The sequence below is a fragment of the Meles meles genome, chromosome 15, assembly GCF_922984935.1.
Source record: "Meles meles chromosome 15, mMelMel3.1 paternal haplotype, whole genome shotgun sequence".
Lineage (NCBI taxonomy): Eukaryota > Metazoa > Chordata > Mammalia > Carnivora > Mustelidae > Meles > Meles meles.
In genome coordinates, this window is record NC_060080.1 from 37,090,149 (window position 1) to 37,109,289 (window position 19,141).

The window sequence follows — 19,141 nt, forward strand, 5'->3', positions numbered from 1 at the left end:
TATATATAAAGGGAGGGAGCACCAGGATGGCTCAGTCCTTGAGTTGTGGGAGAATGAGAAGCGGGGTATCTGAATTAGTTACCATAAGACCTAAATTAAATAAAATAGTTACAATAGACAAAGACCTAGAGATTCTAATCTAACTCCAAATGCTAATTATTGTTACTCCAGACAAAATAGATCCGCTTTCTGGAAGTTTTCTAGTAATGTATTATGTCAAAATGTGGCAAGCGCCTGCAGAATTATCTATCAGTGTGCAGTTCTTGTCAATGGCTGCATTCAATTTAACAACAGCAAAAAAAAAAAAAAAAAAAAGAAGCGCGATTTCTTTTCTTTTTCAATGTACATATCCAATTTTTTTAATTTTTAAATTTAATTTACTAATTGCGATTGCTTCTGAATGGATTGCATTTATGCCTTGGTCAAATGCATTCACCACCACAAAGATAATCTGAGAGAATTTACCATTAAGTTCATCATTCCATTACAAAACAAGGAACTTTGCTTCAGAAGTAAGTTTATTTACTAAATAGGCCAAAACATTGACTTGTCGTTAAAAAATTATTGCCAAAGGTCAGGTTCACAAGTATAAAGACATCTGATGGCTAGTTTTTATTTACAAAATACTCATGTATATTTCACATATGGAATATTGTTTTAACTAAACAAATCTGATTTTTCTTTTACTCTTATTAATATTATTATTTACTAATTGGGTAAGTAAATTTAGTATCAGAAAAAGGCACATGCCAAGCTATTTACTTCCAAACGCAATTATCAGCACCAGACATTACCCAAAAAAGGCGCTAACTTGTAGAGGAAGCACATTTTCGCATTATTTAAGCGACCGAAGTGATTTTTTCAACACCCGCCTGTTCTTCATCACCCCACCCCAAACCACGCGGCAGAATGGCTTTAGGGGCCCTTTCTGAGGGCGCGTCTTGAGCCCCCGCACCCGTTTCCCAACGGGCCAGCACGAGCTGGGCCCAGAGGCGCGGATCAACAGCACCGAGCTCCTCAGGACTCCTCCCCCGCCCAGTGCTATCCAAGGCGCCGCCTGGCCCCTCCAGTTGGCAGCCGCCTCCGCCGCTTCACAGAGAAGGATGGGAACCCGCCCCTGGGAGTGATTGACGGGCTTCCTCCTCCAATGGCCAACGCGTTCGGCCCCAACGGGCCGAGCAAGGGCCGCGGCACGCGGAGGAATCTCTCCTGCCCTTTAGTCCCGGGCTAGGTGTTGCGGCAGGCGCCATTTTATCGAGCCGCCTGTCTCGGGTGCCGCCATGTTGGTGAGGAGAAATCACCGTTACGGCCAGTGTCCAAATCCCCGCGTCGCTGCACGCCGCCCGCCCGCCCGCTCCCAAGCCTCAGCCACCGGCGGCGAATAGAGACTAAAGCGGCAGCGCCGGCAGCGCGGGGCCGTTGCCCAGTGTTTGCAGTTAGAGCCCCATCTCTCTGGCGTGGTTGTTAATAGACTGGAAAGTCTGTGTCTGTGTCGCTCACTAGTAACCGTGAGTTTTTACCACTTCGTCACCTCTCGGCGGCGGCCGGGAGCAGGTACCCGCAGGCGGCGCAGGGGTCCTCCCCGCGCCCCGCCGCCGCCGGCCTCGCAGACCTGTCCTCCAGCCCCGCCCCGTTCTTGACCAAACATGACAGACTCTGAACATGCAGGGCACGACAGGTCGGGAACCCTTCTTGTCTGTCTTTCTGTCGGATGAGAGGAGGGGTCTGGGGCGGCGGGAGCGGGCCGGGGCCGCGCGCCTCCTGCATGACTTAGACGTCTCTGTGTGGCTCCATCAGTTCCATGACGTGCGCCCTTATGTAAAGCCCAGGCTGGCGGCCGCGGGGGAGGTCGGCCCGGCCGCGCCCGCCTCCCCGCGCCGGGGTCCTTTCCGGCCGGCCCCGCCCCCGGCCGGCACGTGCGAGCCCCCCGCCCCCGGGCGGCTCCGTCTGCCGCTCGGTCTGCGCCCGGCGCCTCCCGCGTGCTGGCTCGGTGCTGCGGTCCAGCCTGGGCTGAAACGAAGCCTCTCCGAGCCCGGGGTCCGCGGTGCGCTTCCAGACGGGACCAGCCAGGAATTTGTAATAGCGGGTGTTCTTTTTGCTGCCCTAGCACACTCCTAAAAATAAACTTTTTTTTTTTTTTAAGGAAAATTTTAAACAACCCCCAAAGGCCATGTATTTATAGTCTTAACTCCTCAGAATTTGAGTTTCAAGTTAAAAATGTTAACACAAAATACGGAGGCTTCTCAGACCTTAGTGTAGCACAGCTTTCTCCTAAAGTAAAAACTCCCCGGATTATCCCCTCTAACTGCATTTTCTAAGTACTGTGTATAATTTGAACATTTAATGGAGATTCTGATATTTTATTTTTGCTTTGAGGGCGCATTCTTGGTTCCTTGTAGTGCTTTGGGGGTATTTTCATATTTTAAAAAGCGCAAATAGCATACCTAAGTTTTGGTTAGGTTTTTTAATTTACGATGCTACCTACCTTGCTTGTAAAAACAGAGTTTTAGTTCATTAAATTACTGCAATAAAATCTGTTGCATCTAATTCTTATTTAAAAATATGAAACCTGGCAATTACTCCTTTGTAAATAGAAGTAATCAAAAGTATACATTGTACTCTAAACTAGGTACAGATTGCTTAAGTTTTACCTGTGGAGTAATGTGATGTGGTTTTTGTGAAGCAGTGCACACGCCACAAGCAGAAATAACAATCACTGAAATTGGAAATATCTAAACATTTGGCAACCTTTAGAGTAGTAAAAATATTTCAAAAACTTTGATATCCTAGTGATGAAAGTAGAGCTCCAGAAGACAAGTCAATTAAACAGAATAATTTTTAGAAAGTAAAAAACACTTAAAAATTATGGCAATGTAAGCTTGCATTTGACATATTTTTCATGATTATTTTACATTATTTTGTCATTAAAATGACAGAATTCTTAATGGATTAACTAATACTTTGAGAAATTTCCCATTCTGAATTTCCCACTCAGAATATCTGTGGACAAACCAATGACCGGGTTTTGCTAAAGCACCCTAAATTCATTATTTTGTATGGAAGAAGGAAATGTGTTCTCTGTTCATAAAGCAGATTCAATATGTAGAATTATGTATTCTATATAATGAAGAAACCTTGTCACCAAATTCAAGTATTGAAATAACTTTGCCAGTAAGGAACTGTGATGCCAGACTTTAAAAAGAATTTGGAATTTTGAAATATAGAATTAGAAGTTAAAAAGAGTTTGAAGAAGTTTTTGTAAGATTTATTAACAGTACTAAGAACTGGAGATTAAATAATAGTGATATTTAGTCTTTTTTTGTTTTATATTAGGACTAAGAAAATAATGTGTTCTAGTGATTACTGAAATAAAAAGGTAAGCTTCATTTTAACTTATTCAGTTGTTAAATGACAGTATTATTTTGAGGCAAGAAGAGACAGTTTAACTTTTTCACATTTTCTTCTGTCAACCTATGTGGAAAACAAACAATTACATCAAAAAAACAAAGTGAATTGAGAGTCAGGACATGGTCTAGCTCCAGCTTTGCTACACCTGAGCTTTGGGAACTTGAGCAAGCCTAGTTTCTTTATTGATAAGAGGGTTCTACAACAATTTTTCAAGTTCTTACAAGGTCAGTGTTTTTCTTCCTCCTGTGGGAAGCTTTTTTAAAAGTGTTTATTTCATTTCTATTGGTCTGAGCTTCGGCCTGGGTTTGAAAATTTTTTAAAGCTCCTCAGGTAATTCTATCATGTGCCGAATTGAGAACCACTCTACTGGATTAATGTTTTACAATCTTTGCTGATCCTCAAAATCACTTTAAGGAATGAAGATTTTTGTCTTGCCCAGAGCAACTGAATCAGAATCTCTAGGGGAGGACTGTAGTAATCTGTTTTTAATAGCCTGCCCAGGTGGTTCTTAAGAAATGTGGGGAAAAATGGACTAGTCTGTGAAATTCCGAAATATTCGGTGCTTCCATGTGATAGCTATTCTACACTGTAATACAAGTTTCTGTGAATTATTGGAAAAGATATATGAATTCTGGTATTTGGTGCTAGGCATTGTTTCAAGGATATCTTTTTTCTAACGTTTTTGAAAGTTAAGGCATATTGTGAATACAAGGATAAAAGTAGGATATATGATTTTTACTTACAACTGCTTTATACATATTAAAATATTGCTGTTATAATTTACATGAGAATGAGACTTGAAATGGAAATGGAAATTCACAGAAGTTGCAATTTTTTTTCTTTTAAGAAATGGTAGCTTTCTTGGACATGGTTTATATGGTGAACGTTTTGCACAAGGTTTGTTTGCCAAATGAGGTTGCTTTTTTAAAAAATACCGATTTGGGGGGTGCCTGGGTGGCTCAGTGCGTTAAAGCCTCTGCCTTCGGCTCGGGTCATGATCCCGAGGTCCTGGGATCGAGCCCCACATCAGGCTCTCTGCTTGGCGGGGAGCCTGCCTCCCCATCTCTCTCTGTCTGCCTCTCTGCCTACTTGTGATTTCTGTCTGTCAAATAAATAAATAAAATCTTAAAAAAAAAATACTGATTTGGTGTTTCACTATAGTGAGTGAAACATGGTATATTTATATGTGTCACTAATGTAACAATATGCATAAATAAATTTTGGATATATAGAATATTAGTAGAGAGAACTTCTGCATAGAATCTGAGAAATCAAGAATAGAGGTGAAGTAGGAGTTGGGGGAAGTCAAGGGGATAAAATTCTTGTCTTTTCATTCAGTTCTTCCCTTTCTTCCAGTTTCCTAGGCACAACTTCAGCCATCTAGCTTTATATTTCACTGGATGTTGACCCAGTTAAAATAATACACAAATAACTTTAAAAGGCTAAATACTATGAGTCCCTGTTTGGACACAGGTACAGTAGAGTAGGAAAGATAAATATATACCTATATAAGTATTACATAATTTTCTGAAATATGCTAAAAGTAAAAAGTTTTACAGGATCTGAACTGGGAAAAATGTTAATTTTAGTGTGAGTAATAGAAGAGCTTATGATTTTGAGAGTCTTTAATTGATAAGAGCTATGTGTAACCTTCCTTTGGGAAGAGGTTATTCTTTGCCCATTATGAACAACCTTCCTACCTTCTTTCCCTTCTCTCCCCCACTTTCCTTCCTCATGTAAAGTAAGAACCGAACTCCCAACTAGTCAGAATTGTAGTAGGTTATATTTTCTCCCTGCTCTGTCTCCCCTGACACATAATGATTAAAACATTGCTAAGAGACTACACTGGAGAATCTGAAGGGATTGGTGATAGAGCTGATGATTATACTTTCCATGTGTAACAGGGTTTTCATTTGATTCTCACATTAGTCCCATGAGGCAGTATAGTATTACAATGCTCAGTAACCTATCTATGAGATCTCACAGATAGGGGCTAGATAGAGCCTAGGTATGCAAACTCCTGCCTGCAATATTATTTTCACTCATTATCTTTGCATGGGGATGGAATAAAAGAAGTTCTAGCCTTTACTTTCTTTCTTTTTTTTTTTTTCTTTTAAGATTTTATTTTATTATTTGAGAGAGAGAGGGAGAGAGAACACAAGAGGGGACGGTCAGAGGGAGAAGCAGACTCCCTGCTGGGCAGAGACCCTGATATGGGACTTGATCCCAGGACTCCAAGATCATGACCTGAGCTGAAGGCAGTTGCCTAACCAACTGAGCCACCCAGGTGCCCATAGCTTTACTTTCTAAATTGTTGGGGATTGTAATGTGTACAATTAAGAGAGCCCTCCATTTTTAGTAAAACCTGGGTTTTGATCCTGGGTTTTTTTTTCTTAGTTAATATTTTTCTATTTTCTATGATTATTTTTCTTATTTGTGAAATAAGGTAGTTAAGCTAGGTGATACTGAATCTTCCTTCCTACTTTAATAAGTCAGTAATTTTAATTAAAAAATTGTAAAGCCTTATTTCATGTTAGAGTTCACTTAATGTTCTATAAAATACCTTTGTAAGTTAATATGTGTATTTGAGCAAATGCCCTCCTTCACTGGGCTACTAATTAACTTATTTTTAATTGTAAAATACACATGTAAAATTTACATTTTAACCATTTGTAAGTGGATAGTTCAGTAGTGTTAAGTACCTTCACATTGTTGTACAACCAAGCTTCAGAACTGTTTCATCTTGCAAAACTTAAATTTTATCATTAGTTTATTATTTACTCCTGAGTCTACTAATTTATTGTTAAAACTATCAAAATGAGCTTTTCTTTAGCAAATGTAAAAAACTCAAATTATACATCACGTTCAGGTTTGAGGTTGGAAAGCACTTCGACTCTTAGATTCTATTTTTCCTGTCCTAGCCCTTCATAAACTATTTCATTTGCTTCTAAATTTTCATTGATTAAATTTTCGTTCAACAGATTTCTATGCCAAGTATATAGTGTTAAGCACTGGGGAAGCAAATCTGAATACAGTATCACCAAACTTGCTCTCTGTGATCTTATAATGTAGTAGGGGAAATAGATTGGTAAATACATAGTTATAGCACTAGTCCTGTAATAGTAAAGTCCTATAATAGGAAAGGAGCCACAGGAGAATTTGAACAGGAGAGGAGTAGGGTCATGCTGTGGTAAAGGAATGGTAAAAAAGAAGTTGCTTATGGTAGTATAAGTGATGGGTGATGATGGTTTTAGGCCAGTGAGGAGAAGATGATATAAATTGAGTGCTGTGGTGGCATAGGTGGGGGCTTCTGGGAGGCATCGTGGAATTACCTACATCTGGAAGGTGAGTAAATTTTGGCCATGCAGAGTCAAATATATGAAAAGCGTGAAGAAGTGAACTGGCATGGTAGATTCAGAGATGATAAAAATGATAGTATGTGAAGTGTGTACAACATTTTGGGGAATGAGGAAAAGTCTTCAATGAATTAGGGATCTGACCCTGAGTGATGTAAAGATCTCCTCAAGGTTTTTTTAAAGTTTATTTATTTATTTATTTACTTAATCTCTATACCCAGCGTGGGGCTCAAACTCACAGATCATGCCATTTCCTGGCATGATACCTCAGGGCTAGGAGAAGGCAGACTACAGAAAGGGAAGATTAGTAGAAGGAAGACAATTTAGGGAACTTTCAATAATTTCCATTAAATCTTAAGTACCTAATATTTAGTATATATTGTTTTGGACTTGGGGAAGACATCAGTAAAGAAAAAATCCTTTGCCTAATGGAGCTTACATGTTCTTTGGAGAAAGAGGCGATAAACATGAAAAACAAATGTGGTCAATGCTGATAAGGTAGAAAGGGAGGTGGGGTACCCTTTGGGTGTAGGGAGGGCATTCCCATTTTAAATAGGTGTTTAGTGAAACATTCAGCTGAAAAAGTAACATTTGAGTAAAACCCTGGAATAAGAGAGGAATCCAGGCCTAGTATGTCTGGGGGAAAAGCATTTTAGATAAAGGGAACAAGAAGGTGAAAAAGCCTAGAACCTGGAATGAACCTAGTGTAATTAAAGACAGAACAAGGGAGCAGTGTGGCTAGAGAAAACAGTGAGCAAGGGGGAGAGAAGTAAGAGATGAAATAAGATGGGCAACAGGGGCAATTGTGTAGGGCCTTGTAAAGCCGCTTTAAAGAACTTGGGTTTCGGGGCACCTGGGTGGCTCAGTGGGTTAAAGCCTCTGCTTACAGCTCAGGTCATGATCCCAGAGTTCTGGGATTGAGCCCCGAGTTGGGCTGTCTGCTCAACGGGGAGCCTGCTTCCCCCTTTTTCTCTGCCTACTTGTGATCTCTCTCTGTCAAATAAATAAAAATAAAATCTATAAAGAACTTGGGTTTCACTCTGAGTGGTAAAGGAGCCACAGGAGGATTTGAACAGAGGAGGAGCAGAGTCAGGCTGTGGTAAAGGAATGATAAAAAAGAAGTTGCTTATGGTAATGTAAGTGAGGAGTGATAATGGTTTTAGGCCAGTGAGAAGATGGTTGGATTTGGGATATGGTTCAGAGATATAACCAATAAGATTTGCCAATGGATGCAGTATATGAAAGAAAGGAATGAGTCAAAGCTACTGTAAAAGTCTAGAAATTGGGTAATGAGGACCTGATCAAAAGCATTGTCAATGAGAAAGCAGATAAAAGGCAAAATTCATGAGATATTTCTTAGAGTTGATAGAACTGGAGATAAAATCGGAGAGTTTTTAGCAAAGATGTCAGTCAAAATGACGAGATATGTGGTAGACAGTAAGGAAGACAAGTTTTCTGGAAGCCAAGGGAGGAGAAAGTTTCAAAGAAGGAATGATCACAGAGCAGATAAAGGTAAGGGTTAGAAATTGGCCACAGGATATCCTAAATTAGGACCTTTAAAAGGATAAATGAAAGAGTGCTTCAGGGCTTGCAAGCATCTGGCCATCACACCTAAAATCTGTCCACATTGTAGTTTGCCTGACAGGATGTTTAAAAATATTTGTGTTTGGATGCCATTAGATGTGATTCGTGTTCTTCATCCTCCACAGTCTTTTCAGGGATACTTTACTTTCTTTGCAAACTCAGCACCCGAGGTCTGCTCATTAGGTGACTTGCCCGATCATGTAGGCATTTGAGTTTGTGACCCTTTGTTATATGACGAAGTTTTCACCTGGACAGACTGGTATCTGGTTTCAGAAAAAATCTCACAGAAATGGGTGGCTTTGAATTTACCGGATCAAGCCTCAAGTCAGTCTAGGGCTAGCCCAGTATTCTTTTGTGTATCGACGCCCCCAGTGGCCTTGTTTCAGTTTTTCAGATTCAGAAACACATCAGTTTCAGCTGATCAGACTTGGAGATGTTAATTCATCCTAAAAAGTAATAAACGTGGCTAACATTTACATGGTGCTTGCTATATGCCAGGTTCTGTTTTAATTATTGCATTTAATTATTACATGAATTATTGCATTTAATCTTCATGACAGCCCTACACATTTTACAAATGAGGAAATAGACACCAAGAGATGGATGAATTTCCCAAGGTTGCAGAGTACATCAGTGGGAACTCAAGTAATCTGATTCTAGAGCCTGCATTTTTATTCAAGGATAGAAATCCCTATCACAAGAGAATGTGTGTATTTGTGTGCGTGTATCAGAATACCAATTCAGTAATGTAAAATGAGGATTAGATATTTCCATCAGGGAGGGTATTCTTTCCATGTAGAATGCTATATGGAAAACCAAATTACCAAGTATTGCCTAATGAACAGGAGCATGGGATTAGAATGAGGGAGTTGATTGTAAATGACTATAAGTTTAAATGGCTTCGGGCTCAGATAGAGTGATATTTCCATCTTCATAATGTATCTGCCAAGCACTTACTTGCATCTATCACCCATATAGGATATCTTCTCCCCTGGGCACTGCTTATATCAGCACTGGCCACATTTGTCTCTCTCTCTGTGTTTCCTTTTTCATCATTTCTGTTGCTAACCAGCCCTCCTTTCTGATAGGTGCATTTCTTTTCATTGCATGTTAATATCTTATATTTAGTTAGTCATGTTTTACTTGGTCCTGTGTATCTGACTTCCTCATCTCTGTTTTGGTTCATCTTATCTTTTTTTTTTTTTTTTTTTGGGTTCATCTTATCTTGATTTTATGGTTGAACTTTCTGAGGTGATACTGTTCTGAGAAGATACTATTTCTAGTATTTTTTTTTTTTTTTTTTTTTTTTTTTTTTTGCAGGCTGCCTGCTGAGCAGAGAGCCCGATACGGGACTCGATCCCAGGACCCTGAGATATGACCTGAGCCGAAGGCAGAGACTTAACCCACTGAGCCACCCAGGCGCCTCAATTTCTAGTATCTTTTTTGAGGTGTTTGGGTCCTGGGAGGTGTTGCTTGACTGCTGATCCCATGTACCAACCCAGATAGCAGTCATTGGATGACCTTTGCAAAAGCAGTTTCAGCAGATTATTATTATTCTTGGCAAAGAACAACCTTTCTCTAATGTAAAATAGCTTTAAATTTCTTTTCTTTTCTCTCTCTCTCTTTTTTTTTTTTTTGGGTAGGCTCAGGGCCCAATTCAGGGCTTGAACTCACAACCCTGAGACCAAGACCTGAGCTGAGATGGGCTCATAACACTTAATTAAGCCACCCAGGCACTCCATGCTTTGCTTTGTTTTTAATGTGAGTTAATGGCTTAATATTACTACTTCAAATGAACTCTTATGTCAGCTTTTATAAATCATACCCACATTTTTGAGTGGCAGATAGCCAAAGTAAGTCCCAAGGAGTGTTTAAAGGGAATCCTAAGTTAATTATCATTAAAATTATAAAACCATGTAATAATTATTAACAATCTATTTATGAAAGTGATAGAAAACGAGGTTTAGAACTTGTTTGAGGTTTAGAACTTGTGATACTCAATATTTTACATATATTGTTATTTATAGTTCACACACTTTATTTTTTTAAGATTTTATTTATTTGCGAGAGAGAGAGAGAGAGAAAGCACGAGTGGGAGGAGGGGCAGAGGGAGAAGTAGGGAGCCATATGCGGAGTTCGATCCCAGGACCCTGAGACCATGATCTGAGCCAAAGGCAGATGCCTAATCGACTCAGCCATCCAGGTACCCCTATAATTCACATACTTTAATTCATATGATTCATGTAGACAGAACAGATAGCAATATCTTTATTTTATAGTTTAGGAAACAGATTTAGAGGGTAAATAACTATTTATGACAGTCTGTGTCTTGTAGCATTTGATTTCGTACGCTTTCCCTTGCCACTGTTGCCTCTTGATGGTACTAAATCTGACACCAGTCCCAACACCCAGTTGATGATTTTCTGTAATAAAGAAACTAGGATTTAAAAAAAAAAAAAAAAAAATCTTATACCAGATGCTGGATTGGGATATTGGATCCATAAAGGGGTTTGGGTTTTTTTTTTCTTTTAGATACTACTTGATCCCAGGCAATTTTGGCCTACTTTGTTATAAATTCATCTTATATGACAGTTTTTCTAAATCCTAAAACATTAAAAATTGAGTGTATAGGGCGCCTGGGTGGCTCAGTGGGTTAAGCCGCTGCCTTCGGCTCAGGTCATGATCTCAGGTCCTGGGATGGAGTCCCGCATCGGGCTCTCTGCTCGGCAGGGAGCCTGCTTCCCTCTCTCTCTCTCTGCCTGCCTCTCTATCTACCTGTGATCTCTCTCTGTCAAATAAATAAATAAAATCTTTAAAAAAAAAAATTGAGTGTATAAAGAATATTAATTTTCACATATTTTTAAAAGAGTATGAGATCAGTTAAATCTACCTACGTCTGCACATGTTTAGCTGTAGAAAACAAGAATTCTTCTATTGTGTACAGGTTTTAACCTATTAAGAGAATTTATTGAAAATGCATAGAGATCAGAAGAGCCAACACCTCTTTTGCTTGACTGGCACTTGACAATAAAGTACTAGATCGCTGGTTCTTTTGTGTGGGGTTTGAGTTTTTTACAAAGACTACTCTTTGGCCCATGAAGGATCTTGTGGGTTGATTTCTTTTCTACATCCTTGGCATACGTAGGAGTCTATTTTAAAATTATATTTCATGTAAGCAAAAATGGAAGTGAATAATGCATTTATGTAAGAAATACCTACATGTTTTGGCTGTATGTACATATTGTACCAAACATTTAAAAAAAAAATTACAGATATCCAAGTGTGAAAAGCAACTGTAATGCACATTATAGGTAGTGAATAGAGGGTCACTTTCTTTTTCTTTTTCTTTTTTTAAGATTTTTAATTTTACTTATTTTACAGACAGATCACAAGTAGGCAGAGAGGCAGGCAGAGAGAGAGGAAGGGAAGCAGGCTCCCCGCTGAGCAGAGAACCCAATGCGGGGCTCCATTCCAGGACCCTGGGATCATAACCTGAGCGAAAGGCAGAGGCTTTAACTCACTGAGCCACTCAGATGCCCCTAGAGGGTCACTTTCAACTGAGATTACTGGAACACAAGATAGTTGGGGAAACTTTTTTTTCCTCTAACATTTTCCTTTATAATTTTTTTTTTAAATATCTGGAGAAAAGATGATTATGTTTCACATAACTTTAGAGTTTTTTTCTCATGAAATTTTGAGATAGCAGAGTAACATTCTGTTTTTAATTCATCCATCCACAAAAGGTGTGAATTCTCAAATAGGATTTTTTTCTTGAAAGATTCATGGGATTACATAATTAAAAATATTCTTTAGAATATTTTTTAATATTCTAAATGTTTAATGTTACTGTTTAATGTTATGAATGTTAGAATACCAAATAAATGAATAAAGTTAGAATCATGACATAATTTCTATTATTCTGTTTTGTATTTCTCTCTCTCTTTTTTAAAAGATTTTATTTTTGTATTTGATAGAGAGAGTGAGAGAGCACAAGCAGGGTGAGCAGTAGAAGGAGAGGGAGAAGCAGGCTGCCCTCCAAGCTGGGAGCCCTATGCAGAGCTCGATCCCAGGACCTTGGGATCATGACCTGAGCCAAAGGCAGACACTTAACCATCTCAGCCATTCAGGCACCCCTGTCTTGTATTTTCCATTTAAATTTTTATAATCATTTGTCAGCTCAAACAGTGTATAATATTATTCTTAAAATCAATAGCTAAATTACTCCTGTTTTCTACTTGGCTATTTGAAGATTGTTAGTTTCTTTTGTACATAGAATGGTTTTCATAATCATTAATTGCACATTTTTCTCTTACATTAATGTTCATTTGTACTTCATCGAATTGATAAAATTTAAATATATAAAGCACACAAGGAGATTCTTGTTGTAAGCTAGACCTAAAATACCATCTTAACCTGGAAAATGGATATTCAGATAATAATAGTAAATCCAGATGGTGTGGTTTTTTTAGTATATATGATCTATTACACTGATTAGATATAATAGTAACTAATCTAAGGGTCATGTAATTTCTAGTCTTGTCATATTCAGGGTTCCAGAAATGACTTGAAGCAGGCCAAGGCAGAATGGAGAAACATGCTTTAGCTGGATACTTAGACCAAAGCCCAATTTTGGCATGTTTAAAAAAAAAAAAATATTCCAACACCACTCCCCAAAACCTAGAGCCCTGGTACCTCATATCATAGGTAATATGATAGCAAGTAATTTGGCATATTGGGAACTTTAACAGAACAAGTGGATTTTTTGAATATTACTGGGTTGTAGGTAATTTTACCCAGTTCACTATAGATTCATCCAACAAAACTTTTTCAACTTTTTTTTAAGATTTTATTTATTTATTTATTTATTAGAGAGAGAGAGAGATCCCAAGTAGGCAGAGCAGCAGGCAGAGAGAGAGGAGGAGACAGGTTCCCTGCTGAGCAGAGAGCCCAATGTGGGGCTCGATCCCAGGACCCTAAGATCGTGACCTGAGCCGAAGGCAGATGCTTAACCCACTGAGACACCCAGGCACCCCAACTTTTTCAACTTTTGTTATGATGTCATAACCCCTAGAAGATTACTTTCTAGCTTTCAAATCCTGTGTACTTTATTTGCTGAGATTTGTTTCTATTGAGTTTCTAGTTTCTCCAGCTTATACTGGAGAGCCTAAGTCAAGAGGATAAATTGAAAGGAAATGAAAGTACATGAATTTTAGCTTAGTGAGTTAACCAAGATAGCAAATGAAATATTAAAAATAATTTTTTGGGGCGCCTGGGTGGCTCAGTGGATTAAGCCGCTGCCTTCGGCTCGGGTCATGATCTCAGGGTCCTGGGATCGAGCCCCGCATCGGGCTCTCTGCTCCGCGGGGAGCCTGCTTCCTCCTCTCTCTCTGCCTCTCTCTCTGCCTGCGTCTCTACCTACTTGTGATATCTCTCTGTCAAATAAATAAATAAAATCTTTAAAAAAAAAAAAAAAAAAAAAAATAATTTTTAAAAATATAATCTCAAAAAAACATATGGTAACCTAACACACAATGTTGTTTTATTCCCGTAATAGTCTGTCTCAGCTTATGGCATAAAGGATGTTTGAGGAGTAATATAGTTTTCTTTCATGATGTCAACCATACAAGCTCAAGGATATATTTGAAAATTCTTCATTTCCCAAGGGGCGCCTGGGTGGCTCAATCTTTAAACTTCTGCTTTTGGCTTGGGTCATGATCCTGGAGTCCTGGGATCAAGTCCCACATGGGGCTCCCTGCTGGATGGGAAGCCTGCTTCTCCCTCTCCCACTCCCCCTGCTTGTGTTCCTGCTCTCACTGTCTCTCTCTGTCAAATAGATAAGATCTTAAAAAAAAAAAGCAACTCTTCATTTCCCAAGATTAAGATACAGCAATGCCTCTTCTATCTGGCACTGGGAATTTAGCATTAATAGATACTTTATTATCAGAAACTAATTTTATTATATTTCCAAGGGATCGCTTTGTCAATAAAATTTGTGGCATGCCTTCCTCTTACTAACTAGACAATTACTGATATTTTTTTCTTAATTACTTTGGATCATCATGAATATCTGTTGTCACTATAATTACTATGAACCCTAGGTATTATGCTCCATCTTGTGTTTTCTTGTTGGGTCCAGGAGACTTTGGAAATATAGGAGGCTTTCACACACACTGTTGCTAAGTATTGCTTAGTGATAGGATAAAGGAGAAAAGCCTCAGGAACAGACTCCAGATTTGGTCTACCACAGTTTCTTTTCTGCATTTACTTATTTGAAATAATTTTTCATTTTTATTCTCTGAGGGAAGAATAAAAGAAATTTCCCCTTTGGAGTCCATGCTTTTGGGATTTGTAACGTTTCCCAGTTTCTGTGAAAGTATCTGTCATCTTCCATACCCATTCTATTAAAACGCACATATTTCAGGTAAATCACAAGAGAAGAGGAAACTTAAGTTGAGGGCTATCTATCATGAACAGTGCTAAGTAATTAACTAACTTTATCTCACTTAATCCTTAAACAACCTTTTGAGGGTAGATTGATTGATTTTTTTCTGCAGATAAGGAAACAATATTAAGGAGAAAGATAATTGGTTGAAGTCTGTATAGGTAATATATGACTGGGAAGCAGAATCTGAGTACAGATCTTTGTGGCTCTAGAGCTTTTGTTCTTCCACCTTACATGATGCTTTTTTTTTTTTTTTAAGATTTTATTTATTTGACAGAGACGTCACAGGTAGGCAGAGAGGCAGGTGGGGGTGTGGGGGGAGGCATGCTTCCTGCTGAGCAGAGAGCCTCATGCAGGGCTTGATTCCAGGATCCTGAAATCATGACCAGAGCTGAAGGCAGAGGCTTAACTCACTGAGCCACCCAGGCACCCTACACAATGCCTTTTTTTTTTTTTTAAGATTTTATTTATTTATTTGACAGATCACAAGTAGGCAGAGAGGCAGGTGGGGGGGGCAGGCTCCCCACTGAGCAGAGAGCCCGATGCAGGGCTCCATCCCAGAAGCCTGGGATCATGACCTGAGCCGAAGGCAGAGGCTTTAACCCACTGAGCCACCCAGGCGCCCCCTACACAATGCCTTTTTAAGTAATTGGTTTTAACATGCCACAAACTTGGTTATTGTTCTTACTTAACATTCCTGCTTTTATTTCCAGGTTCAGGTGAGCTCACTTTGCCAGAATCATGGGTCCTCATTAAATAAGGTGTTTGTTTGTTTGATTTTGGTTTGGGTCTTCTTTAGATTTAGGTGAAAATTACTCTTCTGGCAGCCAACTACCTCATTAGTATTTGACTCTCTTTTCTGGATGTTGGTGCTTAATTAGCTCCTTTTTGTTTTTATTAAATGGCAAACCTTTAGTGATGACATAGCAGTTTCCATTACTTCCAGCATTCCTCTCGTTCTTTTTTCCTTCTTTTGATTTTGATGTGGAGGCTCTCATCTTATGAAAGTTGTTAATCTAAACTGCACCATTTGTCTTTTTTTCCAAGTCATATAAGTGATTTTTAAATAGAATTAAATAGTACTTCTCATCAGAAACCCTGGAGGCCAGAAAACAGTGGGATAATATATGTGTGTGTGAGTGTATATATATATATATATATATTTTTTTTTTTTTTTAAGATTTTATTTATTTATTTGACAAGTCAGCAGAGAAGCAGGCAGAGAGAGGGGATGGGAAGCAGGCTCCCCGCTGAGCAGAGAGCCCAATGCAGGACTTGATCCCAGGACCCTGAGATCATGACCCAAGCCGAAGGCAGAGGCTTTAACCCACTGAGCCACCCAGGCCCCCTGATAATATATATTTAAAAAAAATTTTTTTGAAGTACAGTTGACATACTATGTTAGATTAGTATACAACGTAGTGATTCAACGATTTTGTACATTACTCATTGCTTATCATAGTAAGTGTAGTCACCATAGATGTTATTACACAACCTTATTGACTATATTCTTTATGTTGTACTTTTCACCCCCGTGACTTAATTATTTTATATCTGGAAGTTTATACCTTTTAATCCCCTTCACCTATTTTGACCTTTCCTTTAATGCCCTCCACTCTAGCACCCACTGGTTTGTTCTCTGAATGAATCTATTTCTGGTTTTTTTTGTTTGTTTGTTTGATTGCTTGCTTGTTTTATTTTTTAGATTCCGCATGTTTAAATGAAATCATATGACATTTGTTTTTGTCTGTCTTTTTTTTTTTTTTTTAAGATTTTATTTATTTATTAGTCAGAGAGAGAGAGAGAGAGAGAGAGAGCACAGGCAGACAGAGTGGCAGGCAGAGGCTGAGGGCGAAGCAGGCTCCCTGCCGAGCAAGGAGCCCGATGTGGGACTCCATCCCAGGACGCTAGGATCATGACCTGAGCCGAAGGCAGCCGCTTAACCAACTGAGCCACCCAGGCATCCCTGTTTTTGCCTGTCTTATTTCACTTAGCATAATACCCTCTATGCCCATCCCTGTTGTCACAAATGGCAAGATCTTTTCTCTTTTTAGGGCTGAGTATTATTCTACCATGCGTGTATGTGCATGTGTGTGTGTATCACATTGTATCACATAATATTCTACTCTGTGTGTGTATGTATGTGTATATATGTGTATATATACACACATATATATCTCTCATTATATTATGTGTGATTTTCCTGTGTGTGTGTGTGTGTGTGTGTGTGTGTGTGTGTGTGTTATATACATCACATCTTCTTTATCCATTTATCTAGTGATGGACATTTAGGTTGCTTCCCTATCTTGTCTGTTTTAAATTATGCTGCAGTAAACACTGGGGTGCATATATCTTTTCAAATTACTATTTTCATTTTCCTTGAGTACATACCCAGTAGTGGAATTACTGGATTGTATTTTTATATTCAGTTTTTGAGGACCCTATATACTGTTTTACACAGTGGATGCACCAATCTACATTCCAACTAAACTGCACCACTACTTTATCCATTTATCTGGGACCCTGAAATGAACAGGAAACCCATTTTCCACCTCTATGTGATTTGATTCTTTTTACTTTTTAAAAAATCTATACAATAGGGGCGCCTGGGTGGCTCAGTGGGTTAAAGCCTCTGCCTTCGGCTCAGGTCATGATCCCAGGGTCCTGGGATCGAGCCCCACATCGGGCTCTCTGCTCCGCGGGGAGCCTGCTTCCTCCTCTCTCTCTGCCTGCCTCTCTGCCTAGTTGTGATTTCTCTCTGTCAAATAAATAAAATATTAAAAAAAAAATACCTTATAAAAAATCTATACAATAAAAATTTTTGACCAATTTCCTTTGAGCCCCTAAAAAAATACTGTTTAGTAAAAAGAAAGCCCTATAGTACCTTATTACTCTAAGTCCCATATTATCAGTCCAACTGATCTAGCATGGTGGCTGCCATTTCCTTATAAACATTAAAAGAACTTCGGTGGGGACCATCTTGGTGGCTTAGTCGGTTAAGTGTTGCCTTCAGCTCGGGTCATGATCCTGGGGTCCTGGGATGGAGTCCCACATTGGGCGCCCTGCTCAGTGGGAAGCCTGCTTCTCCCTCTCCCTCTGCCCGCCGCTCTGCCTCCTTGTGCTCTCCTTCTCTCTCTTTCTCTGTCAAATAAGTAAAATCTTTTTTTTTTTTTTTTTTTTTTTTTTAAAGATTTTATTTATTTATTTGACAGAGAGAGAGAGATCACAAGTAGGCAGAGAGGCAGGCAGAGAGAGAGGAGGAAGCAGGCCTCCCGCAGAGCAGAGAGCCCGATGTGGGGCTCGATCCCAGGACCCTGAGATCATGACCCGAGCCGAAGGCAGCGGCTTAATCCACTGAGCCACCCAGGCGCCCCTCAAATAAGTAAAATCTTAAAAAAATAAAGTAACTTCTGTGGAGTTGAAGTAACTCATACTTACTTTTAGACCTTAATAGTTTCTCTGTCATCTCTTAAAATATCACTTAATGTGTGTGGACGAAGTTTCTCTTTTTCAACATTTATTACGAAAAGTTTCAAATAGTAAAGATGTTGAAAAATTTACAGTAAACACCCTGATATCCTACCCACCAGTTGGTGAGCTTCTCACCAGTTGGTGAGCTTCTTAAATAATCTTCTTTACATTAGCAGCTATTAAGTGGTTTGGCTATTTGCAGTTTCCTCCTAACACCAAATGTGTGTAGCTGTTGCAGCAACATGGTCAAGAATTATGGATCTGGGAATCAGACTGAGTTTGGGCTCTAGCTCTGTCATCTACTAGCAGAGTCAGTTAAGCTCTTTGTCCCTTTTCTTCACCTGTTTAATGAGGATAACAACATATTTCATAGTTAACATGAAAATGAAGTGAACTGATTGAACATGTCTGTAGCCTAGTAATTATCCAGTAATTGTTAACTATCATGTTGGGTTTTTTTAACTGTAAATTTGATTTAAGATGTTATTTTACTTCAGACTTACTGTTACTTGATCATAAACACATTTGCTAGAATTGAAGATAACCTTAAATAGTAAAAGAATTATATAATAAAAAGTATAGACTAAAAACTGTTGAGAATTATATTTTAAAGTATTTGTTAAAGTCACATATCTGTAATCCTCTGATCGCCCCCAGTTTTTTTTTTTTAATTTTTTATTTATTTCTTATTTTTTTTATAAACATATAATGCATTTTTATCCCCAGGGGTACAGGTCTGTGAATCATGGCCCCCAGTTTTGTTTTGTTTTTTTTTTTTTTAAAGATTTTATTTATTTATTTGACAGAGAGAGATCACAAGTAGGCAGAGAGGCAGGCAGAGAGAGAGGAGGAAGCAGGCTCCCCGCAGAGCAGAGAGCCC

At 38.9% G+C, this 19,141-nt stretch overlaps 1 protein-coding gene across 1 annotated transcript in view; it reads left to right on the forward strand.

The window, feature by feature from the left end:
* The first annotated feature begins 1,258 nt into the window (after positions 1-1,258).
* ZC3H6 (zinc finger CCCH-type containing 6) overlaps positions 1,259-19,141 on the forward strand; it is a 63,176-nt gene continuing 45,293 nt past the window's right edge. Inside the window, exon 1 of the mRNA XM_045979640.1 lies at positions 1,259-1,678. Within this exon, the coding sequence (XP_045835596.1) occupies positions 1,647-1,678 (32 nt within the window). The 5' untranslated portion in view covers positions 1,259-1,646. The remainder of the gene's footprint in view (positions 1,679-19,141) is intronic.